General features: G+C 29.7%; 1 protein-coding gene and 2 pseudogenes across 4 annotated transcripts; all 3 read left to right on the top strand.

Annotated features, from left to right (window-relative positions):
• Window positions 1-809: 809 nt before the first annotated feature.
• LOC149890733 (uncharacterized) lies at window positions 810-18,277 on the top strand. 3 transcript variants are annotated; one of them, XM_090082156.1, is made up of 15 exons: window positions 831-1,293; window positions 2,350-2,396; window positions 2,739-2,772; window positions 4,835-4,875; window positions 5,284-5,338; window positions 7,255-7,280; window positions 12,219-12,261; window positions 12,723-13,772; window positions 13,979-14,062; window positions 14,168-14,189; window positions 14,500-14,653; window positions 15,806-15,904; window positions 16,849-16,934; window positions 17,429-17,474; window positions 17,793-18,277. In XM_090082156.1, the coding sequence occupies exons 1-15, from the start codon at window positions 1,236-1,238 to the stop codon at window positions 17,907-17,909; spliced, it is 1,962 nt and encodes a 653-aa protein (XP_089938282.1). In that variant the 5' UTR covers window positions 831-1,235; the 3' UTR covers window positions 17,910-18,277. The 3 variants fall into 3 exon arrangements, with proteins under 3 accessions (XP_089938283.1, XP_089938282.1, XP_089938281.1); XM_090082155.1 differs by having other exon boundaries at window positions 13,970-14,062; window positions 17,793-18,231; XM_090082157.1 differs by lacking the exon at window positions 2,350-2,396 and having other exon boundaries at window positions 810-1,293; window positions 13,970-14,062; window positions 17,793-18,231.
• Window positions 8,412-10,044, top strand: LOC145181456 (zinc finger MYM-type protein 5-like; annotated as a pseudogene). The gene is made up of 4 exons (XR_016450803.1): window positions 8,412-8,719; window positions 8,803-8,898; window positions 8,980-9,540; window positions 9,786-10,044. The product of XR_016450803.1 is annotated as a zinc finger MYM-type protein 5-like (transcript).
• On the top strand, window positions 10,066-11,672 carry LOC145187558 (zinc finger MYM-type protein 1-like; annotated as a pseudogene).
• Window positions 18,278-19,247: the final 970 nt, after the last annotated feature.

Below are 19,247 nucleotides of genomic sequence, written 5' to 3'. Positions count from 1 at the left end.
GAACCATGTTGCATACAAAGACAGGACGGGGAAAACAAATGCTTGGAAAAAACTTAGACAAACGTAATTGTATGACGAGATCAGGAGCAGCAGCCTCGAATTTACCAAAATGTAAGTTTTTTGATCGGATGACATTTTTGGATGAAAAAGTGCAAACCAACCGATTCTAATGTAGATACTGTTCTAGATTTTACTTTGCCATCATCATTTCACACGCAGTGTAGTTTTTCACCATTAATTCCAAGTACAAGTTGTTGTAGCAGTGACTTTAATCTAACTGAAACTCATAAAAGATTAAACCATTCCAAACAAACCATAAAAAAGAAAGCATGGGTCACAAATCAGAAAGAGGAGTTATTCTCACAATTGTCTCAATCATTAGTAGAGTGAAAAGGAGCTCTCATTATAGTTCTTTGTTTCACAATGATAGGCGCTACAAACACAAGCAACTCTTCGTCAGTTGTTGGAGACATACGAAAATACTTTTAAAAAGTATTCCTGGTCGTGCAAACGTAAATTTTGTACTAATAAATAAAACTTTCCTTTCTGTAGGTGTTCGGCATAAATATTCCTAACCCAGAATCGTTTTTTTAACTTTTCTCGTTTCATTTGCAATATCTTTAAAATAATTCTTTTTTTCTAATCAATAACAACTTTTTTCTTATTAATTACATGTTTTATAGCAAAGAAAGCGCGCCAACTTGATGGTGGAAATTAAAATTCTGATTCGACGAAAACGAGCTGCGAAAAAAATCGGGTCGCGCGAAAAGTTCGCTCCGAGGAAATCCGCTATAAGATTTGTATATCTTACTGTGCGATCTCGCTAAATACTTTTACAAAACCAGATTTAAATTTTTAGCGAATAGACAGTATAGCAGACTATTATTCAGGGCGTTCTTACAAGAAAAATTACGTGGAAAACATTGAACCTTTTTTCATTTTTCATTTTTTTAAGAATAATAAATAGGCATTTTTGTGTTCTTTAACTAAAAAGGACCTAAAACCAATACGGTCTTCTAATATTTTGAGTGTTTTGTCATTTTAAACAATCTGGGTAACTTAGCGATGAATAATTCAAATACAGAGTAATCTACTTATCTTTTTATCACTAAACTGAGAGATAAATATACATCTGCATAAATTCTCTGTGTCTGTCTGCCTGATATAGTTGTGTCTGTCTGTCCAAAATATAAACATATTTAAACTTGTTACCGGATATTTATTGCTTCGATAGTATGATATATGAGAATTCAAGTGACCTAGAGTTTTCAATGGCAAATAACATGCAATGTGGTATGTCTAAATCCTGTTTAAATTTTATTCATTATCACTGTTTTAACAATTAAGATACATGCATTACTTTGCATGGAGTTCCTTGAGTTTGATTAAGCATTATACAGTTTTTAAGAAAATAGAAATTTTAATAGACTAAATATCTGAAGTGAAAAATTAACAGAAAAAACATTTTCATCATCTAATTGTAGTTAAGTTAAGAGAAAGACAACTAAAGAAAATCCCACTTTTGTTTTGGTTTCCTTTAACTTTCACTTTGTTTAATGATTATAGCAATTACCAAACTTTGAAATGTTACATTCAATTTAAAACTGTTGGGTGCTAAAGATTATACAACCAGAGATTTAGCATATTGTTTCCTTGTGTTTTATATTTCATAATCATCCTTTTTTTAAAGCTTAGGACTTAAGAAGGATGTAAATAAATGTGAAAAGCTCTGGACCAGAATTACAGATTTAAGAATTAAATAGTGATAACTTTATTAAGTTTGGAAGGAGTAGTTTTTTTTTAATGATATAGGTATAATTCACACTCATGAATTAAATTCTGTGATTTTACTTTTTTTCAATATTAAAAATCAAGTTATGGAAAAAAATTGATTTAGTTACTTTTGAAATTTAAGTTGTTTAAGGTACATGGAGATTATAATACTTAACAACAAAGTCTAAAACAATTCTTAAAATTATATTTATTACTGTGTTTTTTTGATTGGAAACTTCTTTGTCTTATTATAGAGCTTCACTTCTGTTAAATTAATATAATTTAAATCTCGATTAACCTTTCCCTGTATCTTCATACCCTAAGAACTTGTAAATCATTAAAAAAGCCCTCTTAATTGATATTAATTTTAAAGTGTTAATTAATTTTAAAGTGATATTGATTTTAAAGTGTTTGGGCTTGAATTGGGTTTTTTGATGATTTTAAAGTGTTGGTTTATGATGATTTTAAAGTGTTGTAACCCTTAACTACTAAGGTCCGTTAGACCCCATGCGAGTAGTTAAGGGTTAAATGATATATTAATCATAAGCAAGAAACTAATTATTTCTTTATTAATAGAAAGTGAAGATGAATGTGATTCTGACGAAAATATTTGGGATGGTGATGTAAGTTCACTTTGTTAAACTAACTTTTTAGTTAATGAAATATGCAAAACAGTGTTTTTAGACATTCTGGTCCAAACCTTTTCACATTCTATTTGTAAGTATCTCTCTTATCACTAACCTGCTAAAAAAGGTGTTGAAACCCCTAACTGAAGCCTCTAATATATTTTTTTACATAAAGTACAGAAAAGTACAAACCTTTCAGACTTTTTTTTATTCGCAGAGTTGGTGGTAATAAGATTGAGGTTTGTTTTTATAAAATGATAAGCTAATCTATCAGTGTTGAAAAATCCAGAGAGAAATGTATTTACAAGTTCAATACAAAATAAATTAATTCTTTTCCAGTTTTCTGATACTGAAGAAGAAGACGAATTTCCTGGTAAGATTTTCCTAAAATTCATGTTTTTGTATCAGTTTCATATTTTTGACGAAACTAATATGATTTAACTTGTCACTTAGAGAGGAATTAAAAAGCCTTTTTTTAAGGAAGCATTTTTTGAAATATTTTTCTATTCTCTATCTCCTCAATCACTAGTAAATCCAATACCAGATCAAATGATTGTTGCTACTTGCATCACATTATATCTTTTTTTTTTTCAAAAAGATTCCTGTAGGTTTACACTTACTGATAAAATTTGAAAAGTTTTTTTACTGGTTAATTATTGTTTTATTAATATTTAGCTAAAATATAACATGAAAATAAAAATTAGTTAGTTAAAATTAATATAAGTAGTGAAAAACAATAACAGTAAAATTAAAATTCATTTATAAAATACCTAGTAAAATTTACTTTGATTGTTAATATGCACTAGTAAAGATTTTTTCTAAAACAAGACCTTAATGATTTTTAGCATAGTTAAGGTTCATGGACTTAATTTGTGCAATTTTTTTAAAATACGATCTACATTAGGTTGTTTTTTTAAGATATGACCTACATTAGGTTGTTTTTTTAAGATATGATCTACATTAGGTTGTTTTTTTAAAATATGATCTACATTAGGTTGTTGTAAGCTCATTTTCAACATTCTTTTCACTAGATGAAAAAAAAAAAAAATTACACGGTCAACAGAAAAATTGTTTTATTGATGACACAAGTATTTTAAATATTCTCTATTTTCTTACTGTTCAGTATATTTATTTGTAAAGCAATCCACTTTGTAAGTGATAGATATTCTCTATTTTCTTACTGTTCAGTATATTTATTGGTAAAGCAATCCACTTTGTAAGTGATAAATATTCTCTATTTTCTTACTGTTCAGTATATTTATTGGTAAAGCAATCCACTTTGTAAGTGATAAATTTGTTTAATGCTTAGTAGAGCTTATTCTAAATCACAACCCAAATGAAAAATCATGACTTTATGAAGTGTTCGGAAAAACAAAAAGATATTTTGAATGTATTATTTGAGTTTTCATCTAACATTGAAATGAGTTTTTGTTTAAATCAATTTTTTGTTCACTTTGATTTGTTGTAACACATTTCCTAAAGTAATATCAATATTAAAATCACCACAAAAATATTTGTTCAGATACTTTTCTAAAAACCCAAGAGTTTTTCAAATGCTTTTTATTTGTAAAACATAAAATTTTTGTAATTTCTACTGCACATAATCATATCCAAGAGCTCTTGGTTTATATTTTGTAAACTAATTTCACTTAAACACAATTTAGCTTTTTTTTTTTTTTTTGGTTCCTTGGGTCAGCAATTATACAATTTTAAGTCTCAATTGTTGCTGTCTGCATTTTAAATTCAACTACTTATCTTAATGTTTCCAGTCCTCTACTTTGGTTGGTATAGTATTTTGGTTTCCAAAGATTGAGAGTTCAGCACAGATAGGTTTATAGCAAATGTAGATCTGTAATCAGGAATAGCAACTTATCTTTTTTTTAACAACATCTTGTATCTAACAATTTCTGTGAAAGCAAGGAATGTACTTTGAATTGTTAGAGGTTGCAGTTATATAATTTCTGCTATTTCCATCAATATCCTTTTTGTATTCAAGGAGTTTTAAATATATGTGAGATTTAGTAGGATAAATAGCAGTGCAGCTTTTACAATTGGAAATGCTATGACTATTCCTGTGTTTCAGATCACAAATGCACCAACCATTTTTACAATTGGGTGATAGGATATGATTCATAGTCAAAAGTGATATTGGCTTTGTTAAATTCAAAGATTCCTTATCTATTACTTTAAAACAGAAAATTTAAAGCATGTCATTAGATTAAAACTACAAAGTATTGGTAATACATTTGAAAAAAAGAGTTCATATTGTTTATTATGAAAGAAATTTTGTTTTGAAAGATGACTATTAAACAATTTACTAAAATGAACTCTTAGCGGTTGCATTATTATAAGTGAATAGGGCATTTTTCATTTTACAATTTTACTCCTAATTATTGTATTTATTGGTATTTCATTTTTATATATTTTTTTTCTAGAAAAAAAATCCCATTCTTATTTAATTGATAAGCCATTGCCAGTAAGTTACTAATTTATTAATTTTTTTTTTTCAATATGTCTAGTGAAAATGTCTAATGTTGTCTATTTAACCACTATCCAATGCTGTGCATGATTTGTGCATAATTATAGTACCTATAGTTGTTAAATTGTACTAGCAAGTATGTTGATTATTCTTAGTTCTCAGTGCTTTAATTATAACTTCTGAGTAGATACTACTTGCTATTAGGCATATGAGTTTTGCAGTTGTTAAAAACAATAAAGTGTGTAATAGCCAAACCAATTAAAGGCCATCTATGTCACTCGTCTTTCATGCAATTGAAATGCATATTACAAGCTAATTAATCAAGATACAATCTGGTAAAGTAAAAATATTACTAAAAATATTTTACACATTCTTTTTTGTAATAATTCATTTTACTTAATTTAGCCTGAGCCTGGTACAATGGTCAGTAACTATGATGTCCCTCGAATACATTACGAAGGTAAGTACTAACCTGTCTTTATTTAGTGCTAAAGTTTAATCTTCTCACCAAAAAAATGTACAAAATACAAATTTTTTATAGAAAATTTAAATTTTAAGAGTTTACAATGTTAGGTTAAAAAAGTAATAATCATTCAGGTTGTTTGTTGCCTTTCTCCATATTCTGGGGACTACAAATGGGGCACATTATATGTTGACTCAATCAACCTTCCAATGTTGATTTGCAACAACCACAGATCATATGAGGGTTTAAACTTCTCATATGCTTCACACCTCTCTGGAAAGAAACTTCACACTGTTAGAAACAAATTTAGGTTTGAAAAAATGACCAAAACACTTAATTTTTTATTGTTAGAACCATCTTGAGATCAGGAATTACCTATAATAATTGTTCAAAATCAGAAAACTTCATTTAGAGTTATAGTTGGTAAAATGTTTAATATTAGAAAGACCTTTGCAATTTGAAAAAGGAGAGGTTGGAATGATGTTAAAGCTACCAGGATTCTATTTGTAAAACATAAACACAAGTATTTAAATTATTTGTCAGAAAAATGTTTACAAAATGTTACATTCAACAAGCATTATCACTTCAAATGTTAATGATGGATTTTGAATTATAAGCTGCAACAACTTTATTTGGAAATATACCATAAAGAAGATGTTTAGGGTTCACTTAAAAGTTATTATAAGCTTTATCCAGGAACCTGCAATGTACTGCCCTCTTCTGCTTGTTTACAATAAAACCCTAGATCTTTCTGAATGATTAAGCAAAATGAGACAACTTAATTAAAAATGGTATGCAGCTTTGGTCAAGCCATCTAAAGCTTCATATTTCATAAATAGGTATCACTGATTAAAACTGAAAGAAAAATTGAGGGAGTGGGTGGAATGACCATCATCCTTTTACATAGAATTACTCTAAACTTAAGAATAATCACTCAGTTATACTTTAATACAAAATAGAGTATGAATTTATAATTTTGTCATAACTTAAAAATTTGAAAATATGACCAAATTATAAAGACATGTCACTAAATTTTCTCACAGTATTTTTTTTTAGTGATAAGAAGTTTTATGATTTTTCACACATTGATTCTCATGTTTAAGACAGTTCTAAGAATATATCATGTGTCTTGTTCATTCTTTCAAATCTAAGTTCGTTTCCAGAGGGGGGTGTGGCTCTGTAATACTTTTTCTCCTTTGAAATTTTACTTAAGCAGGTATAAAATCCATAAACATGACAGAAGCACTTGTTAAATTAAATTTATAACAGGAGATTCAAATTTCTTTTCTTTTTTTAGTTAAAAATAAAATGAAGCATTAAAAAAAAAAAAGTAAAGAAAATAATTTTAAAACGAATGCTGTTTTAACTGAATGTTTTAAGACATTTACACATTTTCATTTCTGGTTCATTATAAATTGTTCCAAAGCCAGTTTTGGCAGGATCAAATGTTAATATTTAGAAAAAAATAAAAAATTTTCGATAAGAAATAATGTTTATTTTTTGTTCTAATTATTGTAATAAACAAAAGCACTTTTTAAAATTAGCTTGAAGTTTGGAACCCTGTTTGCTCAAACCAAAAGGTTTATGAGTTACTTATAAGTTATTTGAAGATGTTATGATTTTCTTAATCCCATAGATTTTTTTTTGTGTTAAAGTGCCAAACCTTGACCACTATTGGTAGTTTTTAGTATTTAGGTATGCTAAAAAGTACCATAAAAACTCCTTACTTAAAGAAAAATATTAATACATTTCATTCTGTCATTTAATGGCTGATTTGTGACTTTATTGTCCTCATGGGTTTTATTCATATTATAATAATAAAATCATTTTACACTAATATATATCAATATATGTAAGGCCTATGTAATACTCAATTTACTATAATATTATGTGTTGATAATTTTTGTTTTTAGCTCAACCATGCAAAGATGATTTACCGGTCTGTTGAGATTCTCTTGTACTTTTTTTTTTTTTTTTTTTGTTTAAAAAAATATTTTTTGGTTTTGCAATTTTTATTACCATCATACATTACTATGTGAAATCTCTTCATTGTTAAGGTTATATATATATATATATATATATATATATATATATATATATATATGTATGTATGTATGTATGTATGTATGTATGTATGTATGTATGTATGTATGTATGTATGTATGTATGTATGTATGTATGTATGTATGTATGTATGTATGTATATACACACACACACACATATATATATATGTAATCTTTATATAGTTTTATAAAGGGAAATGCCAAAGTATTTTTCATAGTTACATTTAAATTACTGGTAAAATTAACCTTAATTTAATAAAATATCAAATTTAATTATACTTTAATTTATATTACCTTTATTTAGTAATTCCATAATACTTTAATGAAATAATACCTTAATTCAGGGCCGCCGTGAGGGGGGGGTCTACTGGGTTGTTTTGTCCGGGGCGCCAGGTCGACAGGGGCGCACGAAGCCGAATATAAATAATTTTTTCTTCATGTTTATTTAAAAAAAAGATGAAGTACTGGGAAGCAGCGTGGAAAATAACAAAGCAAAAGCAGCCGGTCAATTTGACCAGCTAAAACATATAATAGACGGTCAATTGCTTTATTTGGCCGGTCAATTTTTTTTAGTTTAAATTTTCAACTTTGTAATGAAGTGATTCATAATTGGACTTTTTAAATAAAAAAAGTAATTAATGCTTTAAAACTAAGAAATTAGCATTACTTTCAATTTGAAAGTAATGCTAATTTCTTAGTTTTAAAGCATTAATTACTTTTTTTATTGTATTTAAAACTAATGTTTTGAAAGTTTCAAAACATTAGTTTTAAATAAAGCGATTCTTTTTATATAGCGGAAACTCGCAAATAAAGTGAATACTAATGATTAATTTAACAACCCGCTGAAGTAAATGTTTAAAATAACTTTAGTGCACGGAGATTTTCATTCAATTAAAAACGGAGATTTTTTACTTTATTAATAAAAGAGATTAGATTAAATCCAAGTAGTTTGATATTGATATAAAATATTAAAACAATTTTATTAAATTTATTTCTCTAATTTTTAAAATCTCTTAAATTTGAAACAATTTTGAAACACGTGATATCGATGTGATAGTCTGATAGACCCAATCAAGAAGAAATTCAAACAGTTCTTTGCTTATGAGCGGATGCTGTTTCAAAAAGAATTAAAACATGTCTGGTTTTAAAAAGAAAGATTCTGGTTGTCAAGTAAGAAAGAATGCTGCTCAAAGAACTGCGAATGAGGAAAAGAACAAACGCACTCTTCAAGACTGTGGTATTACAGTTACAAAAAAAGGAGAAGATGAAAGTCCTACTGCTTCAAACTCTTTCCTGCCAAGTCAATCGATTCAAGTAGTAAATAGTTTTCCCTGTGAAAGGATATTTTCCCATTTGATTAATTCAATGTTATATAAATTTTTAACTTATTTTTATAGGTTGGAACTGAAAACGATGTCACTGACATTTCTGAAAGCTCGGGAGAGCCCCTATCAAAAATTGGAATGGTAGCTGTGAATGAAGAGAATATTTTGGTAAGTTCTACCTCTTTAAAAGAAATGATGTTAATAAACTTTTAAGCTAATAAAATAAGATTTTTTAAAATTTATTCTCAGGTGTTGCCAACAGAAGAACCCATCGCTACCATTCCTTCCAATGATCCTGCTTTGTGGGCAGCACATCTTTCCAAAGTGGAAAGAGATTCTGTGCTTCTACAGGGGCTTCCTCGAAATCCTTCAGCTTTCCCGAAAGATTCTAATAAGAAGAAGGTTCCTGAATCAATTTTCTACGAAACTTCTCTCAACGGGGAGAAGACATGCCGAGATTGGCTGGTCTGGAGTGTATCTAAGAAATCATTTATTTGCTTTCCATGTTCTCTGTTTGGAAGCAAACAATCTTTTGGGATCGGACACCAGTCGCACCTTCTAAGATGGAATGATGGAATAAGCTGCAACTGGCACAAGCTACCTGAGAAAGTCAAAAGTCACCAAATAACGCCCAGCATCGAAACTTTTACATAGAATGGAAAACGGTGCTAGAAAGCTTAGAAAATCAAAGCGGAATAGATGCAGCTCTTGAAAACTCGATAAGAAATGAAGCAGCCAGGTGGCTTGAAATTCTACGATGCATCTTAGATGTTACTCTTTTTTTAGCGTCACGAAACCTTAGTTTCAGAGGTAAATCTATTTACAATTATTCTATTGTGATACCGACTATCTTTAAATCTATTTAGCTTATATTTATAAGATTAACTAGATATTTTGGAAATCATTAAATAAAACAAATCCTACTTTATTCTTTTAAATAAATATGTTATAATATTCATAAATCATAATATAAAATCATCATAGAATCATCATAAAATAAAACAAATGCTTCTTTATTGTTTTAAATAAATCTGTCTTATTATTATAATTTTTAGGTTCATCAAAAATGATTGGAGAAGATGACAATGGCAACTTTCTAGCTACCCTAGAGCTCTTGGCCAAGCACAACAAGACTCTCCAACTACACTTAGAAGAAGTTTCCCGCCGCCAACAAGAAGGTAACAAAATGAATGCCCATTACTTGGGCTGGAGCACTCAAAATGAATTCATCAAAGAGTGCGGAGGAATCGTTCACGGTGCCATCATCAGCGAAGCTCAAATGGCCATCTATTATTCCATTCTTGTGGACGGGACTCCGGATGTCTCTCACACCGAGCAAATCACCTTTGTTCTCTGCTTTGTATACTTTGGTACTGACAAAACATAGACCGTGAAGGAGCGCTTTCTGAGGGTCGAGAATCTTGAAAAAAAGATAGGTGCTGACATTGCCAAGCTTATTATGGACGTCTTAGAACAAAATGGAATCAATCTCAAAAACTGCAGAGGTCAAGGATATGACAATGGAGCGAACATGTCCAGTATATACAAAGGAGTACAGGCGATTATACTGCAAAAAAATCCTCAAGCTCTCTATATGCCATGCAGCGCTCATAGTCTCAACCTTGCTGGTGTTCATTCTGCTGAATCTTCGGTTGAAGTCAAGAACTACTTTGGCCGAGTCCAGTCACTTTACAATCTTTTCAGTGGAAGCCCTAGTTGGTGGAAAGTCTTGATTGAAACCACTGGTTTGTCCCTTCATCAAACATCGCAAACCAGATGGAGTGCGCGAATCGAGGCCGTGAAGCCGTTAGCCAAGCGATCCAGGGAAAACCTCGAATCTTTGAAAAAGCTCCGCGATTTTGATCTAACAGCTGATCAATTGAATGAAGTAAAATCTCTGGAGAAGTGGGTTCATTCATTCGAGTTCATCGTAATGACAACCTTTTGGTATAAAACTCTTCAATCAATCAACTACGTGAGCCTTGCACTCCAATCAGAAAATATCTCCTTGGACGACAAGATGAAACTCATTAAGACTCTTATTGAAGATCTAAATCGACTGAGATCATCTTGGACCAGCATCCTTAATGAAGCACGTTTGATAGCATCTGGTCTTGCTTCTTTTGGTTTTCAATCAGAATTTGTGAAGAAGAGGACGAAAAAAAGGAAGACCTTTCACGAAGAGGTGAGGAACACCGCTCATTTCCATGAAGACGAAGCAAAAGAGTTTGAGGTGAGCGTATTCAATACCGCTCTTGATACTCTTATTCAGCAGGTCAGCGATAGATTCCAAGCTGCTGAGAAGACGACGAATATGTTTTCGTTCTTGTGGTCATTGAAATCTCTTGTTATGTCAAATGAAGAAGAATCAGAAGAAAGTGTTGAAGCACCTATCCAATTGGAGGAGAAATGCAAGGTCTTGGCACAAATCTATGCGACCGATGTTGAGGAAGAGAAACTTATTGAAGAGGTCCGCCACCTCGATGCTCTGAAGCAATCCAATCTTTTTGGTCCAAAAGAATCTCTCACTTCCATGACGTTATTGAATGGAATATACCAGAAAGGTCTTCAGCCGCTCTTCGAATCAGTCTGCATTTTGCTGCGCATCTTCAACACCATCCCTGTTTCTGTTGCGGAAGGCGAGAGATCTTTTAGTAAGCTTGCTCTAGTTAAGACAGCTTTAAGGTCTACAATGAGCCAAGAACGACTCACGAATCTTCTGGTTATTTCCATTGAGCATGATCTTGCCAAAAAGTTGTGCTACGGTGAAGTGATTTCCAAATTCGCCATGAGTAAAGCTCGAAAGATCAATTTCCTCTGAAGTTGAAACAACAATAGCTGTTGCATTCTAGACAAATTTTTGCTCTTAACATCCAATAGTGTTTAATGATTGTCTTTGGTCTGTTTCTACCATGTTCTAGTGTCGACTTTATCATTTTATGTATGAGTGTATAACCAAGTCAAAAGACCATTGCAATTATCTAGAAATAAACTGTTCAAATGTTCATAAATTAAAATTAAAAAATTCTATATTCTTTTATCCTCTTTGATTTGTTATCAAATTGTTATTATATGTATTGAATTATGGATCATTAGATCAGCTTTCACTTTCAGTAGGGCGCTTGGGAAATTTTGACCCTGGGTGCCGCAAAGGCTCATGGCGGGCCTGCCTTAATTTAATACCTTAATATAACCTTAATAAGATACTGATGCAATTCTTTTCATAATATATGACAAAAAGAATGAATTCATTACCAGCTCGGCTGAAGAAGTGAATTTTGCACATTTAGATATAAATTATAATTTTAGAATATAAATACAGTTAATCATTAATGACTCCATGTTATTTATAGCCAATAACTATTTTCTACTCACTGTTGTTAAAATTTATAAACAGTATCTTGATTTTCCTCTCAAAGTAATTCTATATTCATTATCTATTTAGAAAAATAATTTTGCTCTGAATTTTGTTTTTCTTTTATATTTAGGTGAATGATGAGTTATACGATGCACCTGACACAGAGATATCTGGCCAGTTTACTTTTTCCACTTATAATATGTTAATTTCTTTTTCTTTTTTTTATTACTGTTATTATTATTATTATTTATTATTATTGTTATTATTATTATTGTTGTTGTTATTATTATTATTATTATTATTATTATTATTATTATTATTATTATTATTATTATTATTATTATTATTATTATTATTATTGCTATTATCATTATTATTATTATTATTATTATTATTATTATTATTATTATTATTATTATTATTATTATTATTGTTATTATCATTATTATTATTATTATTATTATTATTATTATTATTATTATTATTATTATTATTATTATTATTATTATTATTATTATTATTATTGTTATTATTATTATTATTGTTATTATTATTATTATTATTATTATTATTATTATTATTATTGTTATTATTATTATTTTATTGTTATCATTATTATTATTATTATTAACAGGTAACCGTAAACTAAGAGATGTTTATCCAAAAGGTATAAATAAAAGAAATCTAAATGCTGTTGTTGAAGAATCAAATATCAGAGTGAAGTCAAATTCAAAGCAGAAAAATTTAACCCCTGAAATCATACCAAAAAAACCAAGCATGCAGCTAACTCAGAATAATAGTAAAATCAGTGAAAGCCTACTTAAAAAGATAGAAAATGGTTCAATGACTGAGTCAAATGATTTATATGAAGACCCAAATGATAGTCCTTTATCTGGAGATGCATTTATGAAACAATTAATGACAAAAATTAAACCTCAAACCCAAGTTAGAGTAATGAAGGAATCCAATGAAAATAAAAGAGATATTCCTCCAAGTAATATTCTAACAAATATTCCTCCCAGTAGCTCCTTGGATAACAATCAAGCAACAACAGTTCAACAACAGTTTCAAGACCGTCCCTTGCCTGTTTTTCCACCCATTGGTAGAAAACCTCCTCAACAGAAATTAGCTCCACAACCTGGTCCTGCAGTTATTTCTCCAAGTAACCCCTTGCATAATATTAAAAAATTACAAGTTCAAGATCGCCGGTTGCCTATTCTTCCAAATGATAATGAAAAACCCACCAAAATGGAATCAACTCAGCAACAGCAAAATGAAAAATCACTTCCTTTGGATGAGCAATATGAGATTTGTGATCAACAAAATATTTTAACTAATCTATCAACTCAACAAAATGTAAAAACTAACCCATCAGTTCAACAAAATATAAAAACTAAACCGTCAACTCTACGTAAACCAGCTGATTCACAAAATATTTTAACTAACCCATTAACTCAATGTAAACCAGATGTGAAAGGATCTAAGCCCATGTCAACACTTGTTTCAGAGCAAAAAAATAACACCTGGTCACAACCAAGGAGGTGCATACCAACACCTGAAAATGATACTGGAAACTATACCTATGTTCCAACTGATAATGTGCCATTATTTCCTCAAAATATATCTGTTCAAAAAGTTGTATTACCCCAGCCAGGTGTCTATGAGCCACCAGATGTTGGCATCAGTAAGTTTGTCTGTGTATTCTTGTTGCTAAATTTGTGCATATTCTATGTTTCTGTGTATTGTATGTACATTGTGTTTGTGCGTATTGTATGTACATTGTATTGCTATTATACATATATCTTTTTAGTTATTATAAATAGTAATCTGTTTTTAAACTCAATTGAGTAATTAGTTATTCATATTTTTTTATTTAAATTGATCACCAAGCATCTCCTGTGATTAGTGAACCACCTTCTGCTCCTCCTGTTTTACGAAGACACATTCAATGTTTAAAAAATCCTACTGCTGCTGGTGGGTGCTTTTATAAAGTTTTCATTCTGCTCTTAAAAATTTTTTATTATCATTTCTACATTAATTTAATGTTGTTTTAAAAACAATTGTTTTTTTTTTTTTTAGATTTAATCGAAAAAAATAACAGGTATTTGTTTTTGACTATTCAAGTTTATACCTGTATTTTTTTTTTGTTTTTTTGGGGGGTACGTTTTATCTTATAAAATTTCCCCTTCTTAAATCTCTTCTCTAAAACAACCATTGAATATTCAAAAGTTTAGAATTAAACCTACAGCTATGAGCTTTTATTACAGAACTCAAAATAAGTTTCTGTATACTTACATAATGAAAAATATAAAAAAATATAATAAAAATGTTATGATAAATTTTGGTTTACTATTCAACCTTTCATTTTTATAAAATTATTAACTAATCTTTATGATTTTTTTTTACTTTAGTATCAACATTGTATCAAAACCACTAGATCTACCCTCTCGACAAAATATGCCACCAAAACCCAAACCAAAAATTTCTGAACCTGTGACTGTTGAGCCAGCTGTTGCAGAGAAGCCTGTTTTACCTAAAAGAACAATACAGCCTACTCCAAAGCCTGTAAATACTTCTTTCTAATGTTAAGTTTTTTGTTTTTTTTTTATAGTAAGTTTAGGAAAAAGTTATATAAAAGTTATCCTGTTATGTATAATATCTTTCCTGTTATGTATAATATCTTATGTATAATTATCCTGTTATGTATAATATCTTTCTTTGAAGAAAAAATTTCATTTTTAACTTCCATTTAAGTTTTTTACTTATTAAGTTAAAAAAAACAAAAACATTTAGAACACATATTTTGAACGTTTAGACATTTGTTTCTTTTTTCAAATGCAATTATTTTCAATTTAAATTTTCATTGATAAATTTTAAGAAAGTGTGTATTGTTCTTTTACTAGAAACAAAGGAAAGTTTTAACTTTTTCAAATATTAGTGAATTTTAAATCATTACACTTATAACTAGTTGTCTTTTGCCTACCTTTGCTTTGGTTACCTTTGTCTTTTCTTATTAATTACTGCTGTGCATCTGGATTTTGCCTAATCAACTTCTAGTAGGTTTTAAAGCATTATTAACTCAGTACTATTTCTCTGAAATAAGATGCTTTTTGCTCCCCAGGTCGGTCAGGTTGCCTTCCTCTTCAGCATATGGAAATATAACTTTGATCATTTTAATGTATTTAAACTGATCCAAGATTCCTGATTCATGATAGAGTTGACAACTGTACTTTAAAAATCAGTTCTGTATCATTATTTTTGTGTGACCAGGTGTAACTGTCTTAAGTGTATACTTACAGTTGTCTAACTGTAAGACTCTTTGTTATGCAATGCTAAGATACAGTTTCTAGCTTGCAATACAATGATAAAGCTATATTTTATGTCCATGTCAAATCTGTTAAGTTTATTTACTTTTTAATAGACTTCTACACTTTATGTATATTATTTCCCATACAGGAATCACTGCTGCTTTTGCCATACAGAAGTTTACTACTTCTAATAACTAAATATTTTTAAGTTATTGATGTTGTTCTGCTATTTTTACTATAAATTGGTGATTAATTAAAATCTGGGTTTTTGCAATATTCTTACTTTCCTTTAAGCTAGTGAGGTAAAAAATACATTCATTGGGGAGCTGGGCCCTATCTTTTGGTTAAATTATATTTGGTTGGTTGCTATTTTTTTAATTTAATGAACATTTTGAAACTTTTAAATAAGGTAATTGGTGATCAACTAAGTCAAATCAGTGAAAAAATGTGGTACCATGGTGATATCAACCGCGAAGAATCTGTAAATCGTTTAAAGTCCTGGAATAAGGTTTAGTAAAATGATTTTACTTTAATAACGCAGGAAATATGTTTTTTGTAAAATAAAATGTAAAATATTTATTTTTCTGTCCTGAGACAAAATAAACATCTACGGAATTGTTCACAATGTACTTCTAACAATCAAATTCTGTTTTGTGCTTTTTTTTTTTTTTTACATATATTTATCTGTTACATTTTATTCTCCAAACGGAGAATCCTTAAGAGCGGAATTTGTTGATCCAAGATTTTCATTTTAAGAAACCACAAATATTTGTGAAGAAAAGCTTTGTGAGTTATTAAAACATTAAAATTTTTCATAGTGCATTTTAGAAAAGTGCATTTTAAAAATTCCAAAAATATTGTCTTTTGTGAATTTACTTTATTTTCTGGATCGCTTTACTGAGGCGCGGCTACCATGCAAGTGAACATTGTTTATGAAAATTTTTGTAAGTTTAAAATATTGTTAAACCAAAGTAAATCTGAAGTATGGTTTGAAGACCAAGTTTGGTCTTGAAACTAAAATTCAGATTTACTTTGCCTTACTTGAAAGCCATTTTTTACTTCAATTCTTTTACTTCGATTTTTGCATTGACTGAGTTACATTTTTGAAATATAAGCCTAAATGAACATTTAGAATGGTATTTTTTATTCATTTTAAAATAAAAATTTGAATAATTATGATCTACTGTTTTTGTTGTATTGAAATTTATCATTGCCACAGTCATTTTACAAGTAGTAGGTGCATAGGTGGAGAGATAGTGAAATTTTAAAAAAAAGCTGTGAAGTGGACTTATTTATGTTTCTGCAGCATTTCAAGTTTTTGAACCTAAATTGAAACCAAATTCTAAAACACAAACATTTTTTAAAAGGAAAGAATCTAAAGCATTTTCATGTTCACAACCAGATATTTTAAAGAACTGTTGTTATTAAGTTTAATTTTTTTTTTAATTTTAGGAGAGTTCCTTTCTCGTCCGCGATACAGATAAATGGGACGGTTATTCACTTTCTATCTTTCACAATCGGAATGTCACTCACCTTAGGTATAACTTTACAAAACATATAGCGCGTTATAACTATTTACTTAGCGACACTTAATGTTGATAGCATTAACTTGATGCTACTAATTAGTAGACCAATCTAAGAGAAAAGCTAGCTAATGATAAAGTAGTTTTGAGTAGAAAGACGCCAAACCTGTTTTATTCGCGAAGACCGGACATTCGGTCGTAGATTTTTGCCCAACATGAACGGTTCACCCACTGAACTTCAGCAATTTCCAAATATGTTTTTAATTGTTTATTTTAAAATTTTTGGAGAACAGAAAGCAGTTATTAAAACGTTAATATTTGAGAAACTTGCCAAAGTAGAAAGTATATTTAAAACTGCACTTTTTGGCGGAACATTTGCCAAAGTTCGGTGGATCCCTTTTTTTGAAAAAGAAAAATTGTTTTTCGCACATTAACAACAAAAGCGCAATTAAAGTTTTACGTGAATGATTCGAACGAATTGAGAATTTGTAATTTGTCTCTTATTTAAGGATCACTTTAAAAGACAATCACTACTACCTTGGTACTTCGGAAAAGGTAATGAGTTTTATAGATGGGCAAATTTTGAATTTATCACAGTTTTGTGATAATGGTGGGAATCAGATTAACTTGTAATAGGAACTAGGATCTCAATTTGTGTTCGTCCCATTTGGATGACTTTTGACGTTAGTCCCATTTCAAGCGTGGAAGCGCTCTCTTTTAGTAAGATTCTTGTTGAGTAAAGAGGTTTTACAAATTAATGATAAGTTCAAGAGATTTTTTAATTCAGCCTGATGATAATCAGGAGATTTGCCCATTGCAAGTGTCTACTATGTATTTGTGGTGATTTATATGGATTTTTAAAATTCTTTTTAGCCTTTTAAATCCGTTGAAAGCTTAATAGGGTTTTACCAAACTACGACGTTATCTCTTGCATCTGGAGGTGAAATTTGCCTTAAAACAACTCCTCCCCGTATCAAAGACACCAAGTAATAACTTGCGTGTAATTCGCACCGTCAAAAAAAACTGAATGACCTAAAAATCAGATTTAAAATACCGAAAATTAAAATGACTTAAAATTTTATTAAATCCCTTTTTATCAAATTCAAGTTTTATTTAATTTTTACGAGATTTTTGTTAATAAAAGCTTCGCATTTTAATTTTTCTACTTAATACCCAATTTTTTAAAAAAACTTTGTCAACAAATTTTGTTACTTGTGCAGAAAATTATTTTTATTGATTTTTTTACAGTTTTTTATGAATTCTTATTTTTGGTATTAAATTATTTTTGAAATATATTTCCAGTTGTTAAAAATTGTACATAAATCAAATTTCGATGAAGAGTCCTATATTTGTCAAAACTCTCTTTTTTGCGCCCATAAATTGTATATCTATTAATTGTTTCTTACAGCCATCTTCGTAGCTACCATTTTGTAACAAAATGGTAGCTACGAAATCGCTGTAAGAAACGTTAGCAATATTCAATGTTAAATCCTAATTTCATCTAAAGGTGTTTTCTTTGGTGGGAGTGGGTGGACGAGATTTTTTACCCATTTACAAGCTAAAGAGGTTTTAAAATTCGATTTGGTGACAATCTGGCAGGCGGATTGTCAACTTTTTTGACGAAGTTTATGTGATGGGCTTCGTAGCAGTCAATACGGTTTTGGCGTAATGCGATGACAACAGGTGACACGGTTTTGGTGCGATGCGATGACACCTTTTGCCATAAATGTTAAAAGATTTGGCACTGAGAATGCGAACAAATCCAAGGAATATAACAGCTGCGTATCAAACAAAAATTTGAACTTTTTCGTGGAACTTGACATTTGAACTATTGACAAGATCAATGCCACCCCCAAGAGACTGGTTACGCTGGAGTAAAAAGAAAAGTCTGTTGATCACCTTTTAACAGAGTTTTCTACTGAAAGCAATTGCTGGATAAAGATTTTACGGATAATACTTGATGTTGCACTATTTTTTTCTGAGCGTGGGTTAGTATTCTTTGGTAATCTCATAGGTAATTCAGAAAATGGGAGCTTTTCGGGAATAATTGCGCTCATCAAATATGACCCTTCTTTGTTTGAACATGAAAAAAGTTGTTGAAAAAGTTCTCACATCACAAAAAAGTTACAAACGCCTGCAAGTTGATTATCTTTCAACGCGAATACAAAAAAAAATTTATTTATATCTGTAGTTCCTTTGTTTAGACAGCAATTATTAACAAAACTCATATTGCTAAGTACTTTTCAATTATTTTTGATGCCACTCCTGATTGTTCCCACCAAAACGGCTGTCATTCTATGACAACAAACAAATTTAGAGTTTCAGAAC

This window comes from Hydra viridissima, unplaced genomic scaffold (assembly GCF_058129835.1).
Source record: "Hydra viridissima isolate aposymbiotic clone 2 unplaced genomic scaffold, HvirCarnegie_v1 scaffold_3, whole genome shotgun sequence".
Taxonomy (NCBI): domain Eukaryota; kingdom Metazoa; phylum Cnidaria; class Hydrozoa; order Anthoathecata; family Hydridae; genus Hydra; species Hydra viridissima.
This window is presented reverse-complemented; position numbering and strand designations above follow the sequence as displayed.

Bases quoted from the DNA above. Each gene is read 5' to 3' on its own strand.
- LOC149890733 (XM_090082155.1), top strand. From the start codon at position 1,236: ATGATATATGAGAATTCAAGTGACCTAGAGTTTTCAATGGCAAATAAC. The intron at 2,773-4,834 runs GTAAGATTTTCC...TTTTTTTTCTAG, and splicing joins AGAAGAAGACGAATTTCCTG to AAAAAAAATCCCATTCTTAT. The intron at 4,876-5,283 runs GTAAGTTACTAA...TACTTAATTTAG, and splicing joins TAATTGATAAGCCATTGCCA to CCTGAGCCTGGTACAATGGT.